This window comes from Cetorhinus maximus, chromosome 16 (genome assembly GCF_964194155.1).
Source record: "Cetorhinus maximus chromosome 16, sCetMax3.hap1.1, whole genome shotgun sequence".
Classification (NCBI taxonomy): domain Eukaryota; kingdom Metazoa; phylum Chordata; class Chondrichthyes; order Lamniformes; family Cetorhinidae; genus Cetorhinus; species Cetorhinus maximus.
In genome coordinates this window covers 36,455,128-36,479,800 of record NC_135894.1, presented here as the reverse complement: position 1 = coordinate 36,479,800, position 24,673 = coordinate 36,455,128, and the positions used below count along the sequence as shown (strand labels likewise).

Sequence of the window (24,673 nt, the reverse complement as noted above, 5' to 3'; positions counted from 1 at the left end):
CAGCTAGGTAACTGAGAATGCGGAAATGTTTGAAACTTTAAATCTCTACCTATCTTTGGATGACTGATGAAGCATTCTATTTGTATGTGTTCAATGATGTTGTCCAGTAATTAACTTTAGATGATTGTTCAATTATATTGTAACCCACTTTGGCATAACCTGTGAGCAGGCTGAATGCCAATTATCTGCTATGACATTCCTATAAAAGAATCTGACTACCTTTAGATATTGTAGCATAGTGACTACATTTTAGTGACTCCAAAACAGTAACTTCAGCAAGCTGTTCAGATTAAGTCATATCCAAATATACATTTGCCTTGTAAGTTTTCTTAAAATTGGCCACCTTGGTCAGACCATACTCTTAAATACCTACTGCTTGTGAATGCAGATAATTGGGATTACTTGACCAAAGACTGAACCCATCTTCTTGCATATTTGCAGTTTAAAAGTTTTTAAAGCACCATCTTCAGTGTTAAGTTGGTCCATTTGAAACAAAACCCAGAAGTAATAGACTTTTCCAAACATTCTAGAAATCCTTGTCCACAAACCACTAGTTAGATGCTTTTGAGGTAAAAGGTTTCAGTTTCTCTAAGTTTATTGCCAACAAAAATACGGACTCTGTATCACTGAGCGGAACATTACTAACATGGACCTAATAGTTGGTGATCAAATGCTAGCACATATAATTGTGATGAAAACACAATTGAGACCTGTTGTTGATGTTGCAATTTCTATTCTGAGGAAATAGTGACCGACTTAACCAAAATTTTGCAAGCCGAGGGAGGGAGAGGATATAAGCAAGCAAACAGAAAAAAAAATGGATACTGCAGATACTGGAAATCTGAAATGAAAACAAAGCGCTGAAAATACTCAGTATGTAAGACAGCACAGTGGTGAAAATCAGTTAATGGGTGGAATTTTCTGAGCCCGATGGCGGCGGGCATGATAGGTGGCGTGCGTGGAAAATGTGGCGCGGCCTGCTTCATGCTGACGTGAAGACAGGTCGCGATCGTCCACTCAGCCTGCCAACAGCAGGCCGCTTTTCCCGCCATTGGTCGATGGGGAGCTCATTGTAATACGTCAGTATATAATTAAAAGGCCATCCCGCCAGGCTCTTGGAACCCCGCCATATTGTCCGTCCACATCGGCGGGAAAGTATGCCGCTCTGCTTCACAACAGCACGTAGGCGACGTGCACTTGGCGGTCTCCACTTTGGGGGAACTGAGGTGAGTGAGCAGCAGCATTCTCCACTGCTCGCCCATTGTTTACAGGCCTCAGGCACTGGGGAGACAAGGGCAACTGATGTCTGGCCCTGGAGGCGACTGCTTTGTGGGGGTGGGCGGGAGTAGGGGGGCCAGTGTCCGGGGGCAAGAGCTGGCTAGCTTCAGAGGCGACCATTGTCTGTGGGGGGTGGGAAGGGTGTCAAGTGCTGCCCTGGCACTGCATCCCACGCACAGGCAATTGAGGTAAGTGAGGGGGAGTGGGTGGGCAGGGTGAGCGAGGGAAGTGGCCACACATTAGGGACACTTGTATAAACTGACCATGTCTCTGCAACTAAGACAGATCAGGCGCAGCCGCAATGATATGATATGGGGTCGGGCTCCTAGTCTGCCCGGCCATGCAGACAGCATGCAGACACCTGAGGGTTACCAAGTGCTCCATAACTTACCCCCTCCCCCGGCACAGACTGAGTCCACCATCACTTTACTGGACCGCAGAGCAGTTGGACTGCACACGTTGTACAATCTCCTCGCCAACGCTGGCCATGTAGCAGTCACTGCTGGAGGCGCTCACAGCCCCTTGCAGTCTCAGCATCCCGGTTTGGACCAGTGTCCCCCATGTTCCAGGTTGACGTGCAGCTCACTCATCTCTGGTCATCTGAGGGGTGATCAGCACTCTCTGGGAAGTGTTAAGGGGCAGTCTCACAGGGCCAGGAAATGTGCTAGGTACAGCCATAATAACCACATCGTTCTCTCTTTCATGCTGCAGGAGGACCACAGATCCTGGTGATCTAGCTGTATGCCTGATGGCCTACAGAGACCGTAGAAGACAAAGGAGAGAGTGACTGATGCACCTGGCCGCGCAAAGGCAGGAGTAGCAACCTCATGAAGGGGACAGCAGGGGCTCCTGCATACGGTGCCCTGGAGCGACAACGAGCCGTGGCTGGTTGGCGCCTAGCGACACCCAGGATCTATCGACACCGCCTGTCATTCCTGTAGATGACTGAGGACCAGTGTCGCAAACGACTGCGCATGGCTAAGGACCTGGTGGCTCACATCTACCACTTACTACAGGGCTTGGCACCAAGGGGACATGGAGGGCATCCACTGCCATTGGCTGTGAAAGTGACCGCGGCGCTCAATTTCTAAGCTAGTGGCTCCTTTCAGGACTCCACAGGTAACCACTGTGGGGTTTCACAATCCGCCATCCATATGAGGTCTTGGATGCCATCTTCTTCATGGCACACTACTTTGTGCATTTCACCTGGGACTGGGACAGCCAGGATGCAAGTACCAATGGATTTGCCCTGATCTCGGGATTCCCACAGGTGCAGGGTGCGATTGACTACACTCGTGGCGCTCAGGTCTCCATTGCTACACTCACTGGACTTCATAAACCGCAAGGGCTTCCACCCACTGAATGTGCAGCTGGTATGCGACCACCAGAAACGCATCCTGAAGGTATGCGCACGGTTTTCAGGGAGTGTGCAGGACACCTACATCCTGAGTCGCTCGCAGATCCCTGCAGTCTTCTGGGGCCAACGGAGGCTGCAGGGTTGGCTCCTTAGGAACAAGGGCTACCCGCAGTGGCCATGGCTAATGACACGCGTGTGGCGGCCTCAGACTGCAGCAGAGCGACGCTATAATGAGGCTCATGCAGCAGCTTGTAACTTGGTGGAGCAGACCATTGGGATGTTGAAAATGCGGTTCCAGTGCCTGGACCGGTCTGATGGAGCCCTGCAATACAGTCCACAGAGGGTGTCACGCATCATCATTGTCTGCTGCATCCTTTACAACCTGGCGCTGCAACGGGGAGAAGAGCTGGCTAAGGAGAAGATGGAGAAGCTGCATGTCTCCTTTGATGAGGAGGACGCTGATGGGATTGAGGGTGAGGGGGTCCTTGGTAGTGACAATGATGGGGATGAGGCTTGCGCACTGGCTAGACGAGGCAGGCGCACTCGGGAGGCCCTCATTGCTGCCAGGTTTGTGGAGGATGATGACAACATGCAGTGAGGTGTCCCCATAGATCCTCTCATCGCAGTTGTGAAAGTTTGACTCCAGTTTGGCTTATGGAGGTGCCAATACCCTCTGTGAGAATGCTTCTGTTATGGAGAAGTGGAGGCCCTAATAGTCGCTCGATCGCAGGAGGATGATGACAACATGCAGTGAGGACACTCCATAGATCTTCAAATTAGCCTCTGAGGATGTCTGACTCCTATCTGGCCGAGGGAAGCTTGCTTGCGCTCCGTGATCAGGACCATCTCAGAGACACAGCCATGAAACTTTAGACACATCTGATGCTGTGTCTGCCTTCAGCACCTCAGCCCTTCAGGAGCTGGTGCACAGCATCACTGGTCGCAGATGCTGGTGTGATGGGGGCCAGCCCCATCTTAAAGGTGCTGAGAGCACACAGAGTATGAGAGAACTCTGTGGCACCTGCCCACTACACTGGCAGCAATGACCAGCACCACCAAGGCGCAAGCATCAGTAATGTTTCCAGGGAGTGAGAGGCTGGACTATCACTGTGGTCTGAAGGCTGCACAGAGCATAGGGAAGAGGCCCTGGACTGAGACACCTGCCTTTATCTTATGCAGAAAGGTTTCACAGCAGAGCGACAAGAACACTGCTCATCAGAACAAGGAGCCATAGGCAGGGAGGTGTTCTTAGGAGTTTATTGACAATAGTGAACAGTGTGTACAAGTGATCAACAACCGTGGCCAGGCTGTGCGACTACTTTTACCTAACATTCCTAACGCTGCTGCTACGTCTTGGTGCTCGCCGGACATCCACAGCAGAGGTGGAGGCAGCCTGCTGACTGTGACGCCCTGTCTGTGATGACTTTGGCGGGCGTCCTCTGGAGGACCAAGACTTGGTGGGCCCCGGCCTGCTTTCGGGGTCCTGCTGTGTGACAGTGGCACCCTCCTCAGCCTGTGAAGCTGAAGCTGCTGAGGTCACAGGAAGAGGGGATTTGGATGGGCTGAACACTCAGAGTCACCTGGTTGGATGGCCCCGGAGCATGCACCTGCTGACCCCTCCTCCCTATGGGTGCCTGAGGGCCCCGGCTGACTCCGTGAGCAGAAGGGGTAGGTGGAGTGAGATCGAGCTGCCCAGCACCCCTCTCGCATACACACTGTTGGATGCTAACTATGGCATCAGCAATGGAGTTAAGCCTGTGCAGCAGTGCAGGAGTGACATCCTGGACCAAGGCCTCCATGGCGGCCGCCATCCTGCCAGTGTTGACCTCGGTGCATTGCAATGCCGGCGCTATCACCTCAGCCTGAAGATGGATGGACTCCTCCAGCGTACCTTGCAATCTGAGGAGTACAGCAGACATCCCTTCCTGTTGTTCCCTAGCTTGTCTTTGCAGCCCCAGTAGCTGTGATATGACCGAGTCCAGAGGCTCAGCATCTGACTCGGGCTCAGCAATGTTCTGGCCTCCAGCAGTCCTCCGAGTACCAGGGACCTGGGAAGTCCCTGCCTCCGCCTGCTGTGGATCAGAAAGTGCGATGTGCTCACCAGATTGTGATCCTGAGGCTACTCTAAAGCTAGGTCCCAACGAGGTATGTGTCTCTGCGCTGGTGGGGGGTGTGGGTGAGGTTTTTTCAGAGCTTGATTGGAGGCCCTGGGTCATGGACTCTGTTGGCTGTTTGGCAGATGTGCCTGCTAAAGCAAGGGTAGATAATTGGTGCATGGCAGTGGCCTGTGAAAGGGAACACATTACTCACAGCATGGCTGTCTGATGGATGCTGCACTGCTGGATCCTCATTTGGTAGAGCACCGTTGATCTCACTGCTAGCACAGGACGGGCCCAGATCCTCGCCGGTCAGCTGGATGGCTCTGTTTTCAAACTCTGTCAGAACTTTGATCACCGGCATCCCTTCACCTGTCTGCGACCTTTCCCTTTTGTTGTGAGCCAGTTTGTCCCCCATGGATAGAGATAGGGAGAGTGTATCAGGACGTCTGCAGGCCAGATGATAAGTATGCCTGGCCTCTGCGGGCCGTGAGTGGCCCCATGGATGGGATGAGGAATATGTGATGGGTTTTGAGTGTGAGAGAGTTGGGAGTGATGGAAAGAGTGACTTAGCCTGGCAGAACAGAGGAGATCATTCATCCTTTTGCAGCACTTGGTGGCTGTCCTCCTCTGCAGGGCGTTTGTGCTGACTACCGCTGCCACCATCCCCCAGGCCAGGTCGGTGACTTTGCTGCCCATCCTATGGCCAGAGCAAGGTAGAGCACATCCTGAGAGCCTCCACGGCATTCAGCAGTAGCTCGAGGGACCCGTCGTTTAAGTGGGGGGCTGCAGTCATTTTTCCTTTGGCCATGTCTCCCAGGCAGCGGTGGTGAGCTGGTGGTGATGAGCGCTTTGCTGGAGGCTGCCTTTTAAAGATGGCTGCCGGCGTGATGCAACAGTGGGGTGATGGCAGGTGGGTGAATGAGAGCTCGCTCGCCATGGAAACTGCATGTTTCACGGGAGTGAATAAATAATGATGCAGGCTCGGGACAATACGGCATGAAAACCCGCCATTTTCATCGGCAGGTAGGACTCCTATTTTACCCGCCCACTACTGCACGTAGTGCAATTCAGGGAAAATTCTGCCCAACGTTTCGGGTCAAGATGAACAAAGTGGGGAAAAAAGGATACCTCAGAAGTCGAACAAAAAGATGGATAAGGGGGAATGTTTAAAATAAAATGTCACTTCAGGAAAATAAATTATGTATAACTTTGCACCTTTATTACCTGGAAAAAAATAGATTATAGAATAACTATTGTGGGTGGGTGCAAGTGTGCATAAACATTTCACATTAGATTACGTAAAGCCTGTGGATTCAAGAGTGCTACACTCCCTTATATAATCTACCCTCCTATATGAACTAACCAGCTGTAGTGGTTGACCCCATTACTGTCTAAAACAAAGAAAAGTGGCATCTTGATTTTGATAGAAGCAAGGGCAGTGAAAGTCACCTTTGCTACACATGAGTGCAACTTATCTTTTTATTTATTTACAGGCAAGTGATGTGAATCATGCAGGGAACAATAATAGTGAGAATGAGGAGGATGGTGATGCTGATGAAGAAACCACATTGATTAAATAACACTCGAAGAATATTTTACAAGTCAGTCTACTATTCAATGAGATTGCAACTGCAGCACTTTATGTAATTTTTTTCCAATTTATCAGTATCCATATATATCCAACTTATTTCTTGAAATGTGCAGTAATAACTGGGATGTTATGGGCACTACTACACTCAGGATATTTGTAAGGTATGACCTGTCAGTGATATGCATGTTTCTGATGGTGCAATATTGTCTCATTTTGCAAGTGAATTTTAGAGCAGAAGTTAATTTAATGGTGCTGGTATTTTTAATTATTCTGAAACTTGTATTATTCGGCATTTTGGCAAAATCTCAATACATTTGTAGATATCCAGCATCTTTCCTCCACATGTCAGCTTAGTTTGATACTGTTCATCGCTGACTTAGATTGTTGGTTCCAGCCCCACTTCAGGACTTGAGCACGTAATCAAGAACTGTCACTGTGTCCGAGATGTGGTCTTCAGAGGAATCGTTAAAGTAAGATCCACTCTGGCTTTTCCGTTACAGGCAAATGTTAAAGCCACTATAGAACTAGTGGAAGACGAGTAGGGGGATCTTCCCATGTCCTGGTCAACACTTGTGTTGCTTCTCAATCGATACTGCTATTAACTGATCATTCATCTTATTTGTAAGGCTTTGGTCTACACAAAAGAGCTGTCATATTTGCCTAACGTCACAATTGTCACTGCTGTACTACACAGTACCATGTGAAAAGCTTTGAGATGCCTCTAAAATGCAACTTGCTACACATGTTTTTTCTTGTCTCAATTTCTTTAAAGTCCTCCAAGGTGATTGCTAGGCAAACCTCTACCTAATTTTTCTGGGGTTTTATATTCTAGAGATGTGGAAAGCTGGCATCCATTGTCCATCCATAGTTGTTTTGAGAAGATGGCGTTGGCTCTTCTCTTGGAAAAATAATTTTTATGCTGATTAAGTTGAGAGATTTGTGCTGGAAATGGAATATGTACACACTTGTCTTCCAAAATTAGCATCCAATGCTCAGATTAGGTACACCATGGTCCAATGCATAATAAAAGCCCTTCTGCTCTGCCCTACCCCAAATTAATACTTACACTATCACCAGAAAATTTTCACCATTCAGTGGCCAAACTTATGATTTACATAGTTGAATTGTCAGTCAAGTGCCAAATTGTGCTGATAGTTTTGTGCTCCAGGTCCAAGCCCATTATGGAACTAGCTTAAGATCACTCAGGCCAGTTTCATGAAGGGACTAACATCAAGGAGGGACATGCTTTTATTAACCTGTGTTGAATTCAGCCACATCAATGAAAAGATATTTTCTCTAAACCACCTTGTCTACCTAAGCACATTTGCTGTTTACAGACTTGAAAACAGAAAGGATAGGATTGATTTTAGAAAGCTGAACCCAAACAGCATTGTTTGCAGAGTTTAATTTTCCTAGTCCAGTGAATTATTAATTTAAGGCAGAAATTCCCACATATTTTTGCTACATTCCCCTTTGGAGATTTATGTCCCATTCTTTCTAGGAAGTGATATTTTTGCAATGAACAAGAGGATTTTACTTTTTGGTTAACATGGTTAAGACAGAGAGCAGCATTAGTAGCAAACGGTCTCATCCTACTCACTAAGATGAAGGTGAGTCGTCATGTTTTTTTATTGTCATGTTTATTCAGTGGCAGACTATGAATGCTACACTACAGAATAAATCTGGACATAAAATAAAGCTTGGTGACTATCCCTGGTCTCATTGAGTAGGATGAGCTTGTTTGTTGGCGCACAATTTGTGAAATCTCAATTTTGGAGTTTCAACTGCAAATCCGTCTCTACATTCAAATGATTTCTAAACTTGTTTACATGTAAATAAGCAAAGAAAAACCCAATTCACACACATATATTGGAACAAAGTGAACAAATATTTCAACAACTGTTTAGAATAACTCTGCGAACTCTTTTTGAATTGAGAGCTAAAACTGATCAAGAGGCTTGGCTTTAAATTATCTTTTAAAACAGAATGACCAGAAACATTAATTAAATTCTTTTTTAGAACTGCAAAGTCCTCTGAAAACAGATTTTGAACCCAAATGAAATCCTACGATTCGTTTACCTCTTTTAGGAAAATATTTGCTGAATTTTCAGCTAAACCCGACTGAAATGCTCCAAAATTACATCTTTAAACACTAAGACCAACATTTGATCATAATAGAAACTAAAGTCAAGGACATAGTTACATGGTTTTGTAGCACGTAACTACACCATTGCAAACATTTTTTACAAAGTTCTATACGTTTTTGTGTGTAATAAAAATCTTATCATTCTCATCTTGAAAAGAAAGTTTGACTTTGTTGAGCTTGTCAAATTTGTTGAAAATAGCCCTATAAAATGGTAACTGAGGTGACTCAAAGTTGCCTAGACATATGGCACTCCCGCCTGTGTTTGCAGATTCTTGCCAAAACCTTACCATGTGGCCATCTAAATCACAAGTTACTGGTGCACTGGGGTCAGTGTACTGGGCCGCCTTTTCAGATTTAATGCACCCTCCTGGTGTATGCGAATGTGTCTCATCCCCGTAATTTTGAATAGGGCCTAGACTTCTCTGTGCAGGTGCACTTAGCTCTGTCAGTCTTCTGCCACTGGAATAGGTGGAGCAAAATGTTTATAGTCTAGCCTGCTTTCAGTTTACAGTGTACTAGAACTGCTTAGTTATGAGTGAGTCCAAAAAGCATTTCTAGAATGTTCCTGGAGCTCATTCACATAACAAGTAAGAGCAAATTCTTAATGGAAATACCAAAGTGCCTACCCAATCCTCCTTTTCATTATGTATCATGTGTACTAATTTTAATTAGATGTAAATTTTCTGTAAGTTTTCTTATACAGCACTGTACCGTTAATTTATTTTGAAATTGAAGCTAATTTTTGAGGTTTTATAGGGTCTTGTACAATTTATCTGTATGTATATTCACTAATCCAGATCATACTGGAAATTAAAAAAAACACTTCATAATTTTTTGTTTGCCCTCTTTACTGTGAATATTTCTTTCATTAAAATTCATGGAATAAACCAGCTGAAAATTGCCATAAACATGCCTTACACATATTCTTTAGATACTACAGAATCAATTTATCTGGCAGTCCAGTCGACTAACTCCATACATACTGCAGATAATGATGGTGGAATACGTTAAATTCATTTAGTGATGGTTATGTTCAATTTTAGTGATACAACATAGCCAAGAACATTTGTAAAGGTTTTTGCATTTGGTAAAGATTTCCCTTAAAATCATGCACTCAGCTCAGATTATGACAGGCTATCATTCATTGATTATTTCCAAGTATTGTCAACTTGACTAGCAGCTGCCTTTACAATTCTTTCTGGATGCCAGTTATCCACAATTACAGGGTTCCATCTGTCAAAATTTAGAGTTGTCCAATTGCTTGGCACTAGGGCAACGAAAAATATCAGCAAACAAGAGTCCCTTAGGGCCTAACTGTTTATGTTCTTTACTGCCCTGGTTCAATGCATATGGTTATCTATAGGCTATTTTATTTTTGTCTTTTGAAACATTGCTTCAGACTGATCAACTAATAAAATGCCATTCATATAAGGGGCTGTAAATGCACGGGCCACAGGAAGTTATGTCAGAATTGCTTATGTCAGAGTATGTGGGTCAAGTGGAGGTCACTCAGTTTAAATATTCCTGACAGGCACCCATGCCAACATGGGTGCATCTCAGCCACCTAGCAACCACAGGATTCTGCAAAATATAACAATGGTGGACGGGCTGGAGTGGATGACTGGAAGTGCCCAGCCCTAGAAACTTCCTGATTGTGCCCCCAACATGTGCTAAAGGGCGATTATTTTAAAAATAACATTTAAATCCCTCCCTTTCTGGGGCCCAGATCATAAGTCAAACCTGCTCCACAGCTGCTCCTCCTCACTCTGGACCTACTGGTTTTAGTCCCTTACCAATTCTGCCCCAAACATAGGCCAAACAAAACACCCAGGCTAAGTTGGAACCTAGCCCTCCTCAAGTTTACAGTTCTTCTATTGCACTCCTGCTGGAGTTGCAGCAGGAGTGTGCTGGAAAGGATTAAGGATTTTCATCCCTAAAATTTAAAGCAATTCTACTCTAGGAAGCAGGTGTGTAATTGTGTCCTCCACCTGAGGTGGTACCATTCAATGTGTTAAAACCTAGTCAAGAAAGTACAGGTTTTTCAAGTTATGGTTGGACTTTGCTTAAACATACTATATCAATCCTCTCTTTGAAGAAGAGATTTCATTATATCTGCCTGATCTGAATAAATATTCAATCTCAGTAATGAAAGAAATGAGTCCTAACATGCTATACCACACCACCTTGTTTCCTCTTTCCTACTGCCCTACCCCTCACCAACAGAGTTCAGATTTGAATCTGTTCTGTTGTTGCTGTGATTTGTTGGAGGTTGAAAGGATAAAATTATGATTTGGTGCCCTCCTTATCTCAGCATTTTTTAATTTGAATATTAACCTGTTACAGCACAGTTCATTTTAGGATTATCATAGGTATTCTTAAATAGGTTAATTTAACTTTTGTTACCACCTTGTGTAGATCATGACATTCAATGGAGTTTTCTTTTGTGATTTAGAATTTGAATATGTGAGATTATATATGGGGTTTATAGTCCTGAAAAATCCAATGATGTAAACCCTCTACTTCCTGTTCAGATAAGGGCTTGGCCTGTTCAGTTGTTCCCATTCATGTTTCTTTTTAATTTTTGTCCACCATTTTCACTCTAGGCAGTTTCATTAGTATATCCAGCAGACTGCTTATTTTTATTTAACCATTGACCTATTTGCTGTAATAAGTATTTGTATCTGTAATGTATTCTATGCTTCTACTGACAAATTGATTGCTGAGTTTGTCACGTCTGCAGAGATGAAGGTTGTGTTTGAAAGAAACACTATATATTAATAGCTGTGTCCAAAATTACAGATGCTGAACCATTGAAAGGTTTAAGCAAGCTGTAAGATGTCAGTTTCTTTTCTACAGATTGTTCAATATGGTTCCACTTAATTCACTGCTTAACTGGCAGTTCTAGAGATTGCTCGATAAACTAGAAAACAAACGTGAAGCGGAACCCTATTTACACAAAATATGGTAGATGGACAAATTTCAGAAAAATTTCAATGCTAAGATTAAAACTACGGAATGACATTATTTTATGCCAAACGTCCTTGGGGGAGTTTAAACCCAAAAAGTGGGCAAGTTTAGGTTGGCTGGGAGGCTAAAGTGTTCAAAATCTGAATCCCAGTCTGCCCATGCACTGAGTTTTAACAAGGTGGGAGATGGAGGTGGATAATCAACCCACTGCCAGGAAGGGTTTGGTAATTTGACTATAATAATGAGACACTGCCTTATATTTAATCAACCATTTCAAATTTAATTCTGGCTGCACAGTTTCCAAGGCCTAAGGCTAAAGGAAAGTGAGGACTACTGGATCCAGGTGGTAAGTGTCTTTCCACTTCCCTGCTGGATCCAAGATATCTGCAACACCAAGTCCCCATGCAAACCCCTTGAACAGACACCCTGTCCCCTCCCACAAAACCTTCCAATATCCCCCGACCTTCCCCACAGCCACCCTCCAACTACCCATTGAAGCCTCTGATCCCTCCAGCCTCTGATATCTAACTGGCACCACTCACCCCACACCAGGATATGGCTTCAACCTTCCTAGTCCTGCAACATTTTCTCCAGTTTTCCCTGCCTGACTGGAAGTGAAGCCTGTGAAACAAGCTGTCTTCCAGGCAGTAAACCTGGAACAGAAAGGCCAGCAGCCTTCCCCAACCTCAGCTTAAAGCGGAGTGGGAGCATCGTGTATGAGCACCCACAAGCATGTGAAAAAACCCACCCACCTGCTCTTGGGTTTCAAGGGCCTGATGTTGGATGTCACCCTTCTGTATTTATGTCTTAAATGAATTGAAATGGTGCAATACTAAAAGGATCCTTCACTTTGACAAACACAACTGAGCCATTAACAGTTCACTAGCCCCCGCAAGGGTGTGTGGTCAATGCATTTCGCATGCTGATGCTTCAGGTGATGACAGCTCCAAGAAAATGGTAAGAGCTTTCAAGGAAACAGCAACAGGTCCGCAGAAGGTGGAAGATTTATTGGATTGACTTGGTATGGCTCATGTGAAATATATACAATGGGCTGGTAAAATTCAGCCCAACATGTTCACTTTAATAAGGACATTCTCACTGAAATCTGCCACCTGTTGCAGCCACTACTGCAACCACAGAGCAGGGCAAGGACCACCTTTTTGCCAAAATAAACACACAGAATAAATAATGTAGTATCAAAAATTAACTCCTGTCCTACTGTGCACTGGTGGATTTTTCAAATACTCTGTTTCATTAAGACTGGGTAGTTAATAATCTAAATCTTTGATGTACGTTTTTTTTAAAAATGCAAATTAGGAAAAACTGCCAACACTTAGAGCTCATTGTAGTTCTTGCTCAAGTAAAAGGGAAAATGAGGCCCCATCTGTTTTGAGTGTGGTTGATTCACAGAATGATGCACAAATGGCAAGTTTTATTCATGTCATAAGAGCTGCTTTGAAAACAGGAATGTGTATGGCCTTGCCTAAATAAAGAAGTTTATGCGTGTGCATGCATACCTAAAAATGTTCCAACAGTTTAACTCTTACCCCGTCACATGCTTCAGTATGGTTATATATCATTGCTCACACAAGTTAACCTTTAACTTGTGCAATAAACAAGCCCTGCGTCCCATTGCAGAACAATTCTGATATTCGAATCCCAATCTTTACATAAGGCATTACTAAATGTAATTGCTTGTTTAAATGATATTAACTATTACTGAGGAATCTATTAACAGACAGAGCAGGGTTGTGATTCTCCTGCTGAGTATCTGAGCAGTGCCATTTCCAATAAATCATGATGATTGTCTATAGTTGATGCTATAAATAATTGAATGTCAAAATTTGCTTTGTGTTCACACATACCTGTAAAACTAATAGAAAGTATTGCAGCTCAGTAAAGAACATTAATTCACAAATCATTAATTAATGAATATTAATATATTACTTCATCCAAATTCAATCTTTTTATTGTAGGTGAGACTATGTGGTTAGTAATTTAGAGTCAAATGAGATCTCTGGCATTTCAGGTTTAGGGACAATGGAAGTACTTCACAATATGATCAATATATTCAAAGCACTCAAAGCATTAAAACATTTACAAATGCACTATGCCAATTCTCTGATACTGCTTTTTCCTTTCTATCCCCGTGTATGAAATATTTTGCAATAAAACAAAACAGGTAGCGGTATCACAAAGCCCTGCTAAAAGATTTGTGATGTACAGGTATTTACAACATCTCACAAAATGAACTTGTAAACCATAATTTTTGAAAAGAAGCAATTTGGAAATTTGCTTTAACTGTATGGAAATATAGCAGAGCAGTTTTGAAGTGGTTTAACCACAAAACCATTCCTGAAACTTAGATGAAAGTTTGTTTCAAAACAGCAGGAGTTGTTCTCGGTATATAAATTAGTGATAAATAAATATCTCTCAAATTTACAAAGATTAGAAATAGTCAGTTGGTAGTACTTGAGTATTGCTGAAAAAAGAGAAGTGTCAAAGCATTTGTCTCGCACTCATTAGGACACTTTGCAAGAATACCAATATAGGGGGAAGACAGGTTTAAATTTCAAACAATGCTTGGCAGTTAACTATCAGTCATCAGTCACATTCTCCATGGCAACGCCTCTACCAATCAAAGTCCACTTGCCAACCAATCAGCACTCTCTTCATATACAGTATAACTTGTTGTCTTTGACACATCTCTTTTTTCAGCAACACTCAAGTTCTGTACTACCAAATGACTATTTCTAATCTTTGTAAATTTATGAGATATTTATTTACCACTAATTTATATTCCCAGAACAACTTCAGCCTATGTTTTGAAAAATGTTTTATCTACATTTCAGGAATGTTTTCTGTGGTTAAACCATTTCAAAATGTTCTTCTATATTCCCATTTTGGATTGACTAGCTAATAAAAGAGAGTTGGGATAAGGGGAGCATTTTCAGGATGGCAACCTGTGACTAGTGCAGTGCCACAGGGATCAGTGCTGGGGCCTCAATTACTTACAATACATACTAATGACTTGGATGAGGGAAGTGAATGTACTATCACCAAGTTTGCGGATGACACAAAAATAGGTGGGAAGGCAAGTCATGAAGATGACGCAAAAAGTCTACAGAGGGACATAGATAGGCTAAGTGAGTGGGCAAAAACTTGGCAGATGGGATATAATGTAGGAAAATGTGAGGTTATGCACCTTGGCAGGAGGCATAGGATATAAAAGCAGGGAGGTTATGTTGGAGCTGTATAAAACGCTAGTTGGGCCACAGCTGGAGGACTGTATGCAGTTCTGGTCACCACACTATAGGAAGGATGTGATTGCACTGGAGAGGGTGCAGAGGAGATTCACAAGGATGTTGCCTGGGCTGGAGCATTTCAGCAATGAAGAGAGACTGGATAGGCTAGGGTTGTTTTCCTTAGAGCAGAGAAGGCTGAGGGGGGACCTGATAGAGGTAAACAAAATTATGAGGGACATAGATAGGGTAGATAGGAAGAAACTTTTCCCCTTAGTGGAGGTGTCAATAACCAGGGGTCAGAGATTTAGGGTAAGGGCCAGGAGGTTTGGAAGGGATTTGAGGGAAAACGTTTCACCCAGAGGGTGGTTGGAATCTGGAACACACTGCCTGAGGGGGTGGTAGGGCCGGGAACCCTCACAACATTTAAGAAGTATTTAGATGAGCACTTGAAACGCCATAGCATACAGGGCTATGGGCCAAGTGCTGGAAAGTGGGATTAGAATAGATCGGTGCTTGATGGCCGGCACAGACACGGTGGGCAGAAGAACCTCTTTATAATTCTATGACTCTATGGGCAGAATTTTCTGGCTGGTGGTGGAGGTGGGGAGTGGGGGAGTGGGAGAAGGCATGTGCTGGCGCGGACCCGATCGCCACTATTTTGAATCATGACTCCCGAGGACAGCGGGAGTGGGCGAGTGGCGGTGGGACTGCAATGACTGCCGGGCCCAATGGTGACCCGACGGCCTGTTCTAAAAAGCTGCTGCAGCCTTTCCAAGGCTGTAAATCATGGCCAGAGCGCTGCTGGTGAGCAGGCCAGGCAAGAGGGGAGGGCAGGGGGGCACTGTGCCCCTCGTTTTCCTGAGCTGCCTTGAGGAGGTGGCAGCACGGCAGGAGGTCCTCATACCACAGGAGGACCCCCACCCACATGACCAAGCATGCCTGGGAGAAGGTGGTGAACTCCCGCGACGTGGTGCGGTGCACCTGGATCCAGTGTCGCAAGTGCTTCAACAACCTTTTGCGCTCAGGAAGGGTGAGTTACCATGTTGGCATTGATCACTTAACCCAGCAGGTAGGCTTTCCCCCACTGGTGCCCCCACCCCCAAGCCTGAGTGCAGTGACTGCATTGAATCATTAACGATATGAGTCCTTCGCTGGGTGGGCCAGCAGATATTGCCCATGCCTAGGACACCCTGAGAGGGTAGTGAAGAGACGGGTTCTGCACCCGCAGCAGGTGGTACACTGAGACCCACATGACTGTTTCGGGGACAACCTGGAGGAGCTGCGCCTAGGCGCAGAGCTGGAACTCCAGGACATGTCAAAGTCAGGGTGATGACATGCTGGAAGGGACCTTCAAGGTGGCGTCGGCACCGATCGATCTGCTGTCCTCTACGGTCCACGTGCTTGCGCTTCCTTGCTATGGAAGGTTAGACCATGTGGTGCCTAATATAATGTAGGCAGCATTTGTCCAAGGGGGAGGGGGGAGGTGGGGACAGGCCTAGCATTTTTGTGTGAGTGTTTGGCAGCAGCGGGGTGTGGAGACACTGGAGCCCTGCAATGTCCCACTCTAGTTGGGGTGGGCCATCCGTGAAGAGAATCCAGGTACAAGTAGCACTAATCAATGCTCTTCTCTCCTTTTCAGGAGAAGAATGCACATAATGCAGCCAAGTGGGTGAGGACTGGCAGCCTGGCACAGTTAGCGATTCTCAGCCGCTTTGAGCAGGAGGCCCTAGATTTGAAGAGGTGTCATGCGTCCAGGTCTGCCGATGTCGGTGAGGCTGGAGTGCCATGGGCAGGTATGTATCCCCAGCAGTGAGGTCACCATTGTTCTCCCAGCAGCCATGGCAGTGCTGAATGTTCAGTGATTAAAGTTTGCAACATGGCTTGACCATTGCTTATGGAAGGATGAACGCATAATGATCCGGGGGACCGGAATGCACTTTGACATTGTCTCCACGTTAACTGATCCAATGTCCTTGTTCTTCCTTTCAACATCAGCGGAGCAGAGATGGGAGGAGGAGCAGCAGAGGCCCCTTCTCACACCTGAGGGCCCTGAAGTCTCACCAGCATCACACCATCTCTGCCTGGCAGGCACCAGCGCAGATACTAGCACCTCGGTGGGAATTAGATCATTGGCTAGTGTCCCGGGGCACAGCGGTGAGGGCATTTCACAGTCACTGAAGGAGCTGGCAGAGACAGAGAGTGCCCATGGCGCCAGCAGTCGGAGGACTGCAGGGGACCAGGCACATGCTCAGTCGGTGCCTGATGATGTGACTCAAGAGTCGGCCGCAACGCAGCAAGTGCAGGAAATGCGGCCGCGTGTGCGGGAGCATCTGGTGGAGATACATGAGGCTATGCTTGGCTTGGTGTCCGTGGTGGAGGAGTCTATGCAGGCTATCGCCAAAGCAATGAACCTCATGGCCGAGCGCCATGTGTCCTCCATGGAGAGAGTGGCGACTCTCGTGGAGAGGCTCCTCCAGGATACCCAGCAGGCCTTCCTGAGGATGCGCTCGGACCAGCAAACCCTCACATCGGCATTGACCTCAGCTGGTCAGTGCCAGTGTGGGAGACGGTCTGGGCACCAAGTTTCCCAGCTCGGCGCCCATCCATCCACGGTGAGTAGGGGGGTCCAAAGTGACCTCTCAGCGCAGCAGCTGCCTGTCATCTCTGCGGGCTCCTCTCAGGGCGCTCCGGATGAGGGCAGCAGTTCCTCCGCCCCTCTGCCAGTGACCGTTGCATCTGGTGAGACTGCAACGACTGGGGAGATGCCAGCTGTGGAACTGGCAGCTCCCTCCCAGGCGGGGCCAGCACAGGCTCCACGGGCCAGAGGACGACCACCAAGGTCATCGAGGCCAACAGGACAGCAGAGTCAGCAGGCTGTCTCAGATGCCACTCCCAGCGAGGGCACCAAGACGTAGCCCCCAAAATCGTAAACATAAGACACCTTAGGCACACCACAGGTTTATCACTGGTGCTTTTGTGTTGGCCTGTAATGAGGTCTTTATGAGTTGGTGTGATTTTTGACACCTTTGTCATTTTGTTTCACTGTTTCTTTGTTTGTAATATTAAATTCAGACATGTCACCATGGCTGAGAGTGCCTCTTTTCTTCTGCAGGTGGATGATTTCCAAAAATGTTACAAGTGCTTTGTGGGACATTCAGCTTTATTAGCAAGGCCCTTAGTTAATGTTCCTAACCAGGCAGATTTTGCGCTTAGGTGTCGAGTATGGAGCCTACAGCCTAGGCTTGTCCTGGATGTCCATATGTGATGTGGTAGCTGAAGGTTCATTGGATTAAAGCCTCCCAGGTGTCCCTGCCTCCCTGGAGTATGCCCGGGTCAGCGTCTACCCCCTCAGCATTTCCCTGTGCATGCTCATCCTCGGACTCACTGCTGGACTCACCGTGTGCAGCCGCAGCCACTGCATCAACATCTTCATCGTCCACTGCGTCCCCCCTTTCCAGTGCAAGATTGTGGAGAGCGCAGCATGCAACCACTATTGCCGAGAGACGATCTGGGGGGTACTGGAGTGCGTCCCCTGAGCCGTCCACGCATCAGAAGCGCATTTTGAGAAGACCAATGTCTCTCTCCACCACAGCCCTTGTGGAGCCGTGGCTCCTATTGTACCGTTGCTCAGCTTCTATTCTTGGATGGCGGAGAGGCGTCATGAGCCACCTTCTGAGGGGAAAACCCTTGTCACCCAGCAGCCATCAATCAAGCTGGGCTGGAGCACTGAAGACCCCGGCACCTGGGAGCGTCTGAGGATGTAGGCATCATGGGAGCTGCCTGGGTACCTTGCACAGACTTGTAAAATCTGCATCCTGTGATCACACACTATCTGCACGTTCATGGAGTGGAAGCCCTTCCTGTTTACAAAGGCACCGGGCTCATCTGCTGGCACCTTGATGGCCACATGTGTACAGTCTATAGCACCCTGGACACGGGGGAAACCAGCAATGGCCACGAAGCCTCTGGCTCGCTGTGTCTGGCTTGCCTGGTCCCAACGGAAGTAGATGAAGGTTAATGCACGTCTGAACAGTGCATCTGTAACCTGCTTGACACAAGTGTTGGCAGCTGATTGGGAGACACCACAAAGATCACCCACCGACCCCTGAAAGGAGTCAGAGGCATAGAGGTTGAGGGTGGCTGTGACCTTCAGAGCCACTGGCATGGGGTGTCCACCCACACAGTTAGGGGAGATCTCAGGGCAAATCATCTGACAGATATAGTTGACTGTCTCCCTTGAGAGTCGGAGCCTCCTTCGGCACTGCACCTCTGACATATTGAGGTAGCTGCTTCGCTGTCTGTATACCCTGGCAGCAGGATAGTGGCATCTTCTGCGGCCCCTTCCACGTTGGACAATCTCTTGGCCCTGCGCCCCTTGTGCCTGCGCTTGTCCTCCCAAAGGTGGCTCCCCTGGAGGCTGAATATGCACTCCTGGCTTCCTCCCTCTTCTAGCCCTCCCTTCCTCCTCAGAGGAGCTGCCTCCAGTGGACAGTTCAGCTCCCATTCCTAGGCTAAGGGAAGACTTCCTGAAACATGCAGGCCCAAAAAAGATTCCTCACTGCAGAGTGCTGACCTGAAGGTTGTGAGTCCAGACCAAGCAGCTGGTGTGCGTTTTGAAGCATTGCAGATCACACAGGTAACTATCAGTAACTTTGAAAAATCAATATTTGACAGAGCACACCCTGAGCCCTCTTATCCTGTCTGAGGTTTATACAAATGTGCCCTACCCGCCTGCCCGTTGCGCCCATGCTCCGACCCAAAGATTGCATGGGCGCCGAAAAATCGCTGTCGATTGGCGCCTCAATGGCCTTAAGTGGCCTGTTAATTAATGTCAGACATGCATTGGACATCAACGCGTGCCCGCCCAACGAACTATCGTGATGGTGCGCGGTGACGTCGTCGGGATGCTCGCCTGACATCACTGCCTGTCATTTACACGCGGGCATGCGGGGGCGGGCGCCAGTGGGAGAATTCTGCCCTATGACTCTAAGAATAGAGGAGCTGGATATTATTTAAATGGAGAAAGACTTCAGAAAGCTGCAGCACAGAGGGATTTGGGGGTCCTCATGCATGAATCACAAAAAGCTAACATACAAGTTCAGCAGGTAATAGGGAAGGCAAGTGGAATGTTGGCCTTTATTTCAAAGGGATTGGAGTATAAAAATAGGGAAGTCTTGTTAAAACTATACAAGGCACTAGTTAGACCTCACCTAGAATACTGTGAACAGTTTTGGTTCCCTTATCTAAGGAAAGATATACTGGCATTAGAGGCAGTCCAGAGAAGGTTCACTAGGTTGATCCTGGGATGGAAGGATTTTCTTATGAGGAGAGGTTGAATAGGTTGGGCCTGTACTCATTGGAGTTTAGAAGAATGAGAGGTGACCTTATTGAAACATATAAGATTCTTAGGGGGCTTGACAGGGTAGATGCTGAGAGATTGTTTCCCCTTGTGGGAGAGTCTATGACCAGAGGGCATAATCTCAGAGTAAGGGGTCACCCATTTATAACAGAGATGAGGAGGAATTTCTTCCCTGAGGGTGCTGAATCTGTGGAATTCTTTCCGCAGAGGTCTGTAGAGGCTGTGTCATTAAGATTACTCAAGGCTGAGATAGCCTTAATCAAAGGGAATCAAAGGGTATGGGGAAAAGGTAGGAAAATGGAACTGAGGATTATCAGATCAGCCATGATCTCATTGAATAGCAGAGCAGACTCGATGGGCCGAATGGCCTACTTCTGCTCCTACATCTTGTCTTATGGTCTTCTTGCAAAGTGTCCTGAAGAGTGCAAGATGAAAAGCATCAACCTGTCTCTTTTTTCAGCAATACTAATGATTAGAAAATGCTAACCTGAAAATATTCTACATTGTATAGATCCAGAAGTAATCTGAATGAACTCAACTTGATCCCAGTGCTCTAGGTTAAAAAGAAGAAAAATTTGGCCAAAGTGGAACCATCACCGAACACAAAATCAATGCCTTCAGGAGGGGAGGGAAGATAATTAGCAGAGAGAAAAAAAAATCCTTGAAAAAGACACTGTAGTTCTATCAATTGAGAACCTTGTTAACTTACATTAGAACCCAGTGTGACTATTTTATTTTTCTTAGATACTGTGAACACAATATCAGATTTAAATATGTTGCTTCACCCCACCTTCCTCAATTCTATCATTTGCTAATTCTCTTGCACAGACACACACATGGTTACTTTGAATCCTTGCATCTTTACACTATATGCTGGCATGGAGCACTGCCTTAAGACTGGGTGGGACAATAATTGACTCTTGTTATGGAGCCATTCTTGAAAAGGATACAGTTTTCATGAAGAACTCTTTAGCAAACTTTATATTCACTTGTTTAGACACAATCCAATTAATAAATCATGGCGAAGCACATGTTCAACCATTTGTTGGTGATGTAATTATGACAAATATGCACAATCCAATGACTCTTGTCTCCGAAGAAAAGATATCAACTATGATTTTTCAAACAGCAATACTCCTTTAATGGCATGACTTATATCAGTAGCTGGAATAAATGTCAATATAGGTTTTGTCAGTTGGCTGAAGTGCCAAGTAAACAACATCATTAAGCATCAATTTTTCCTCCCCTCTAGCCTAGACATGTTTTGTGTAAGGTTATTCTTTATTTAACAAGTGTATTCTACTAAATTTCTACCATCTGGTCATGCACAATAGCTAACATTGCAAGTTCGACAATAGCATAACCTTATTGGACTGTTTGCTAACTTTATTTTGTTGCTCAGAATTTAAACAATAAATGACAGCCAAGCTTTAAAAACCACATTATCTGGGTGAACAATGTGCTGGTTTACACTGCACTGAAAGGACCATTGGTTGAATGTCATTCCAACCTTGTACATTGTGCAGGAAATCCCATTGGGTAACATTTTAATCTATGTGCTACTAAATAGGCCATGGGCATAGTTCCAAACTTCTAGACAGGGTGCTGCAGATCACAGCTGTCCCTCCCTGGCTCCCAATGTACAATATACTATTAAGAGTGAGAGCGACACAGACTGTAGCAATCTGTCAATAGTGCTGCAAATCGATTTGTGCCACTTACTGACTGGAAGATTTCATTTTTGGATCAGCTCTACAGACTGAAGCTTCTGTCAATTATTATACAATATTCTGGAATAGTGTGATGTTATATACTATAATATTGGCATGCAGATTTATTAAAAATGATTTTGCGAATGTATGAAAGACAAGAAACTTCCTTTTTTGGCTTTGGGAATATGGTGAAGCAATTTCAGTTCAAAGTACTATCTTTAAAAAAGACATTTTATGAACAATCTCCTTTTAGGTTAGTACATTATTTTCAACATTACATGGAATCCTCAATGAGGCATAACGTTTCAGGTTAGATGAAGCTTCTAACTTGTGCCTAACTAGTATGAGACCTGCCAGTAAGAAACCACATCAAGGGACTGAAGGCAAACGCTTTTTTTGTTCATAGATATTAGAGCAAGCTACCAGCAATTAAATAAGTGAATAGTGACAGAGCACATAGAAATACTCTGCCAGCACCAAGTTACTTGATGACTGACAGCTTCAGGTCGATGTCCAGGAGTGGAACAGATGCTGTTCTTCTTTGACTCAATAGAGCCATTTGCTAATAGAACTAGTGGTTGGCGTCAGCTGAAAGTGTATCTGGGCCTCTGCTGGCTTGAAAATCAAATCTCCTCAGGGTGTGATGCAGTGTTGCTAATAATGAATTCTCCTGAATGGTAGGAGATTACTCATAAATTATATGGCTGAGACGTTAAATAGGGATCGCCTTTGCATTGAGAAAATTTCCCTTAGGGTATTATTACCCTTTAAAACTATAAAAGTCAAACAGGGTGAATGATTTGCAGCTTGACTACGTCATACCAATTTTCCATTCTGCTACAAGACAAACAGCTTTCCCAGGTTTTTTGAATTAGATGAAGGTGACTAGGTTTTAAGTAAAAAATGTCAGTCTGCCATCAAGAGCCTCAAGTCTGTTGGTGTCCATTTAGGTTAAGATTTAAACTCTGTACCATCTCAGTAAAGGTGGTTGGTTGATATTTGCATTTTGCATATTTTGTAGAAGGGGTTACTAGCTGATGTTTCTACACAGTGGCTGACATGATATAAATGGAAATTGATTGATGTTTCTGCTTTAAACACTGTCTAAAAATTGCCATCAGCTGATATATCTATCTTCATGCAACTCCTAGAAGCAGCTCATCTGCCTGCACTCTTTTGCAAGCAGTGGTGCAGGAGAATTCAAAGATCCTGAAAACAAATAACAAAGGTACAGGCAGAGGATTTATAAGAATATATGGTGCAATATAAAAAGTGTGTGTTCCTGGAAAAGCTGTCCACCTGTCTAGGAAATGTGCACTTTTCTGTGAGTTTAAGGTATAGTTTGACATATGTTTTAAATTTTTGATGGCAACATTGATGGAAACAATGTTTCCATAGTAAGCTGATAGGTGCTTATTGTGTTGGACAGGTAATGTATAAATGGTACAAAGTTATGAACAAAGGGTTGATGATGAACCGAATTTCTCATTACAAAGGCCTTGTTATTGTTCAAGATACACTTCTCCACAATTAATACATGGTCAGCTTTGCTTCTGATATTAAGGTTTAACATTTTTACTTTTTGTATTAAGTGAATGAATTTGTGCTTGATAGTTTCATTAAATCGCAGGCAAATATTTAAGCCGCTTTAGCCTGTAAAATGCATTAATATTCTATTCCAAAAATACAGCAATGTTATACAAAACTGTATTTAATCCAATTAGCAAATTACTGTAAGAAGACTAATTGTCAATCCTCAAAGTCAAGCAGCTCTACACGAGCAGATTGCTGGAAAGATACAGCAGACAGACAGTAGAGGGCAAACCAGCTACAGGGACTGTTTTGGAACTGCAGAAAAAAACAGTTTTATAAAATACACCAAATTGTAGTAACCAGTATGGGGAATTTTGAGGCTAGTTACTGTAATATTGTTATTTTGTGGTAAAATCACACTGTATAAGGAACTTATTAACACATTCATGCTAATATTGCAGAACTACATTTCTCCCTCGTTATGTTTGGTTCTCTTCAAAAAAGTTTCTCTTCTATTTGTTGAGGCATGTTGATTGAGTTGATATAATCCTACTCAAATGATTAAACTACTTTCCTTATCAATGAACAATAGTTTATGCTTCAAAAATTGATCCATTTTTATAGGATTATGACTTGGTTTAATTTCATTTGATTAAGGTTTTTATTTTCTTTTTACTTATAAATATCTTACAGACTTGTACTGTAACTAGAAATAATAAAATGGTCAGTTTGTTCATTCTCAGAATGCTTCAGGATATGGATAGCATTTAACAAGAAAAGGCTTTGTCAACCAGGGATAATGAGTAAGGGGTCAATGGTCTTATGGATAAGGGGATAGCTTATATCACACACAAACAAGACAATGATCAATCGATTAGTAGAAAAACTGAAAAATCAACTTGCACCAAGTCTCATTCACCCACCACCCCTGTGCTTGCAGAACTACATTGGCCGTGGTGAAGCATAAAAAGACTTGTATTTATATTGTGCCTTTCACAACCATCAGACACCCCAAAATGCTTTACAGCCAATTATGCACTTTTGAAGTATAGTCCTTGTTGTAATATAGGAAATGCAGCAGCTAATTTGCACTCAGCAAACTCCGAAAACAGCAATGTCATAATGGTCAGATAATCTATTTTCTTTGTCATGCTGCTTCTGGGATGATTATTGGTCAGGATACCCTGTTCTTCTTCAAAAAAGTGCCATGTGACCTTTAACATCAACCTAAAAGGGCAGAGGGGCTTTGGTTTAATGTCTCATTCTAAAGTCAGGACTGCATGCCTTCGGTACTAGCGCTTGGAGAGTTAGCCTATATTTTGAACTCAAGTTCTGGAGTGAGACTTGAACCTTCTGACTCAGCAAAAACTGAGGCAAGGTTGACAT

At 44.7% G+C, this 24,673-nt stretch overlaps 1 protein-coding gene across 1 annotated transcript in view; it reads left to right on the top strand.

The window, feature by feature from the left end:
• The window catches only part of LOC144691517 (solute carrier family 22 member 15-like), a 67,508-nt gene extending 59,322 nt beyond the window's left edge, over positions 1 to 8,186 (top strand). The window contains exon 12 of the mRNA XM_078559669.1: positions 6,228 to 8,186. Within this exon, the coding sequence (XP_078415795.1) occupies positions 6,228 to 6,314 (87 nt within the window). The 3' untranslated portion in view covers positions 6,315 to 8,186. The remainder of the gene's footprint in view (positions 1 to 6,227) is intronic.
• Positions 8,187 to 24,673: the final 16,487 nt, after the last annotated feature.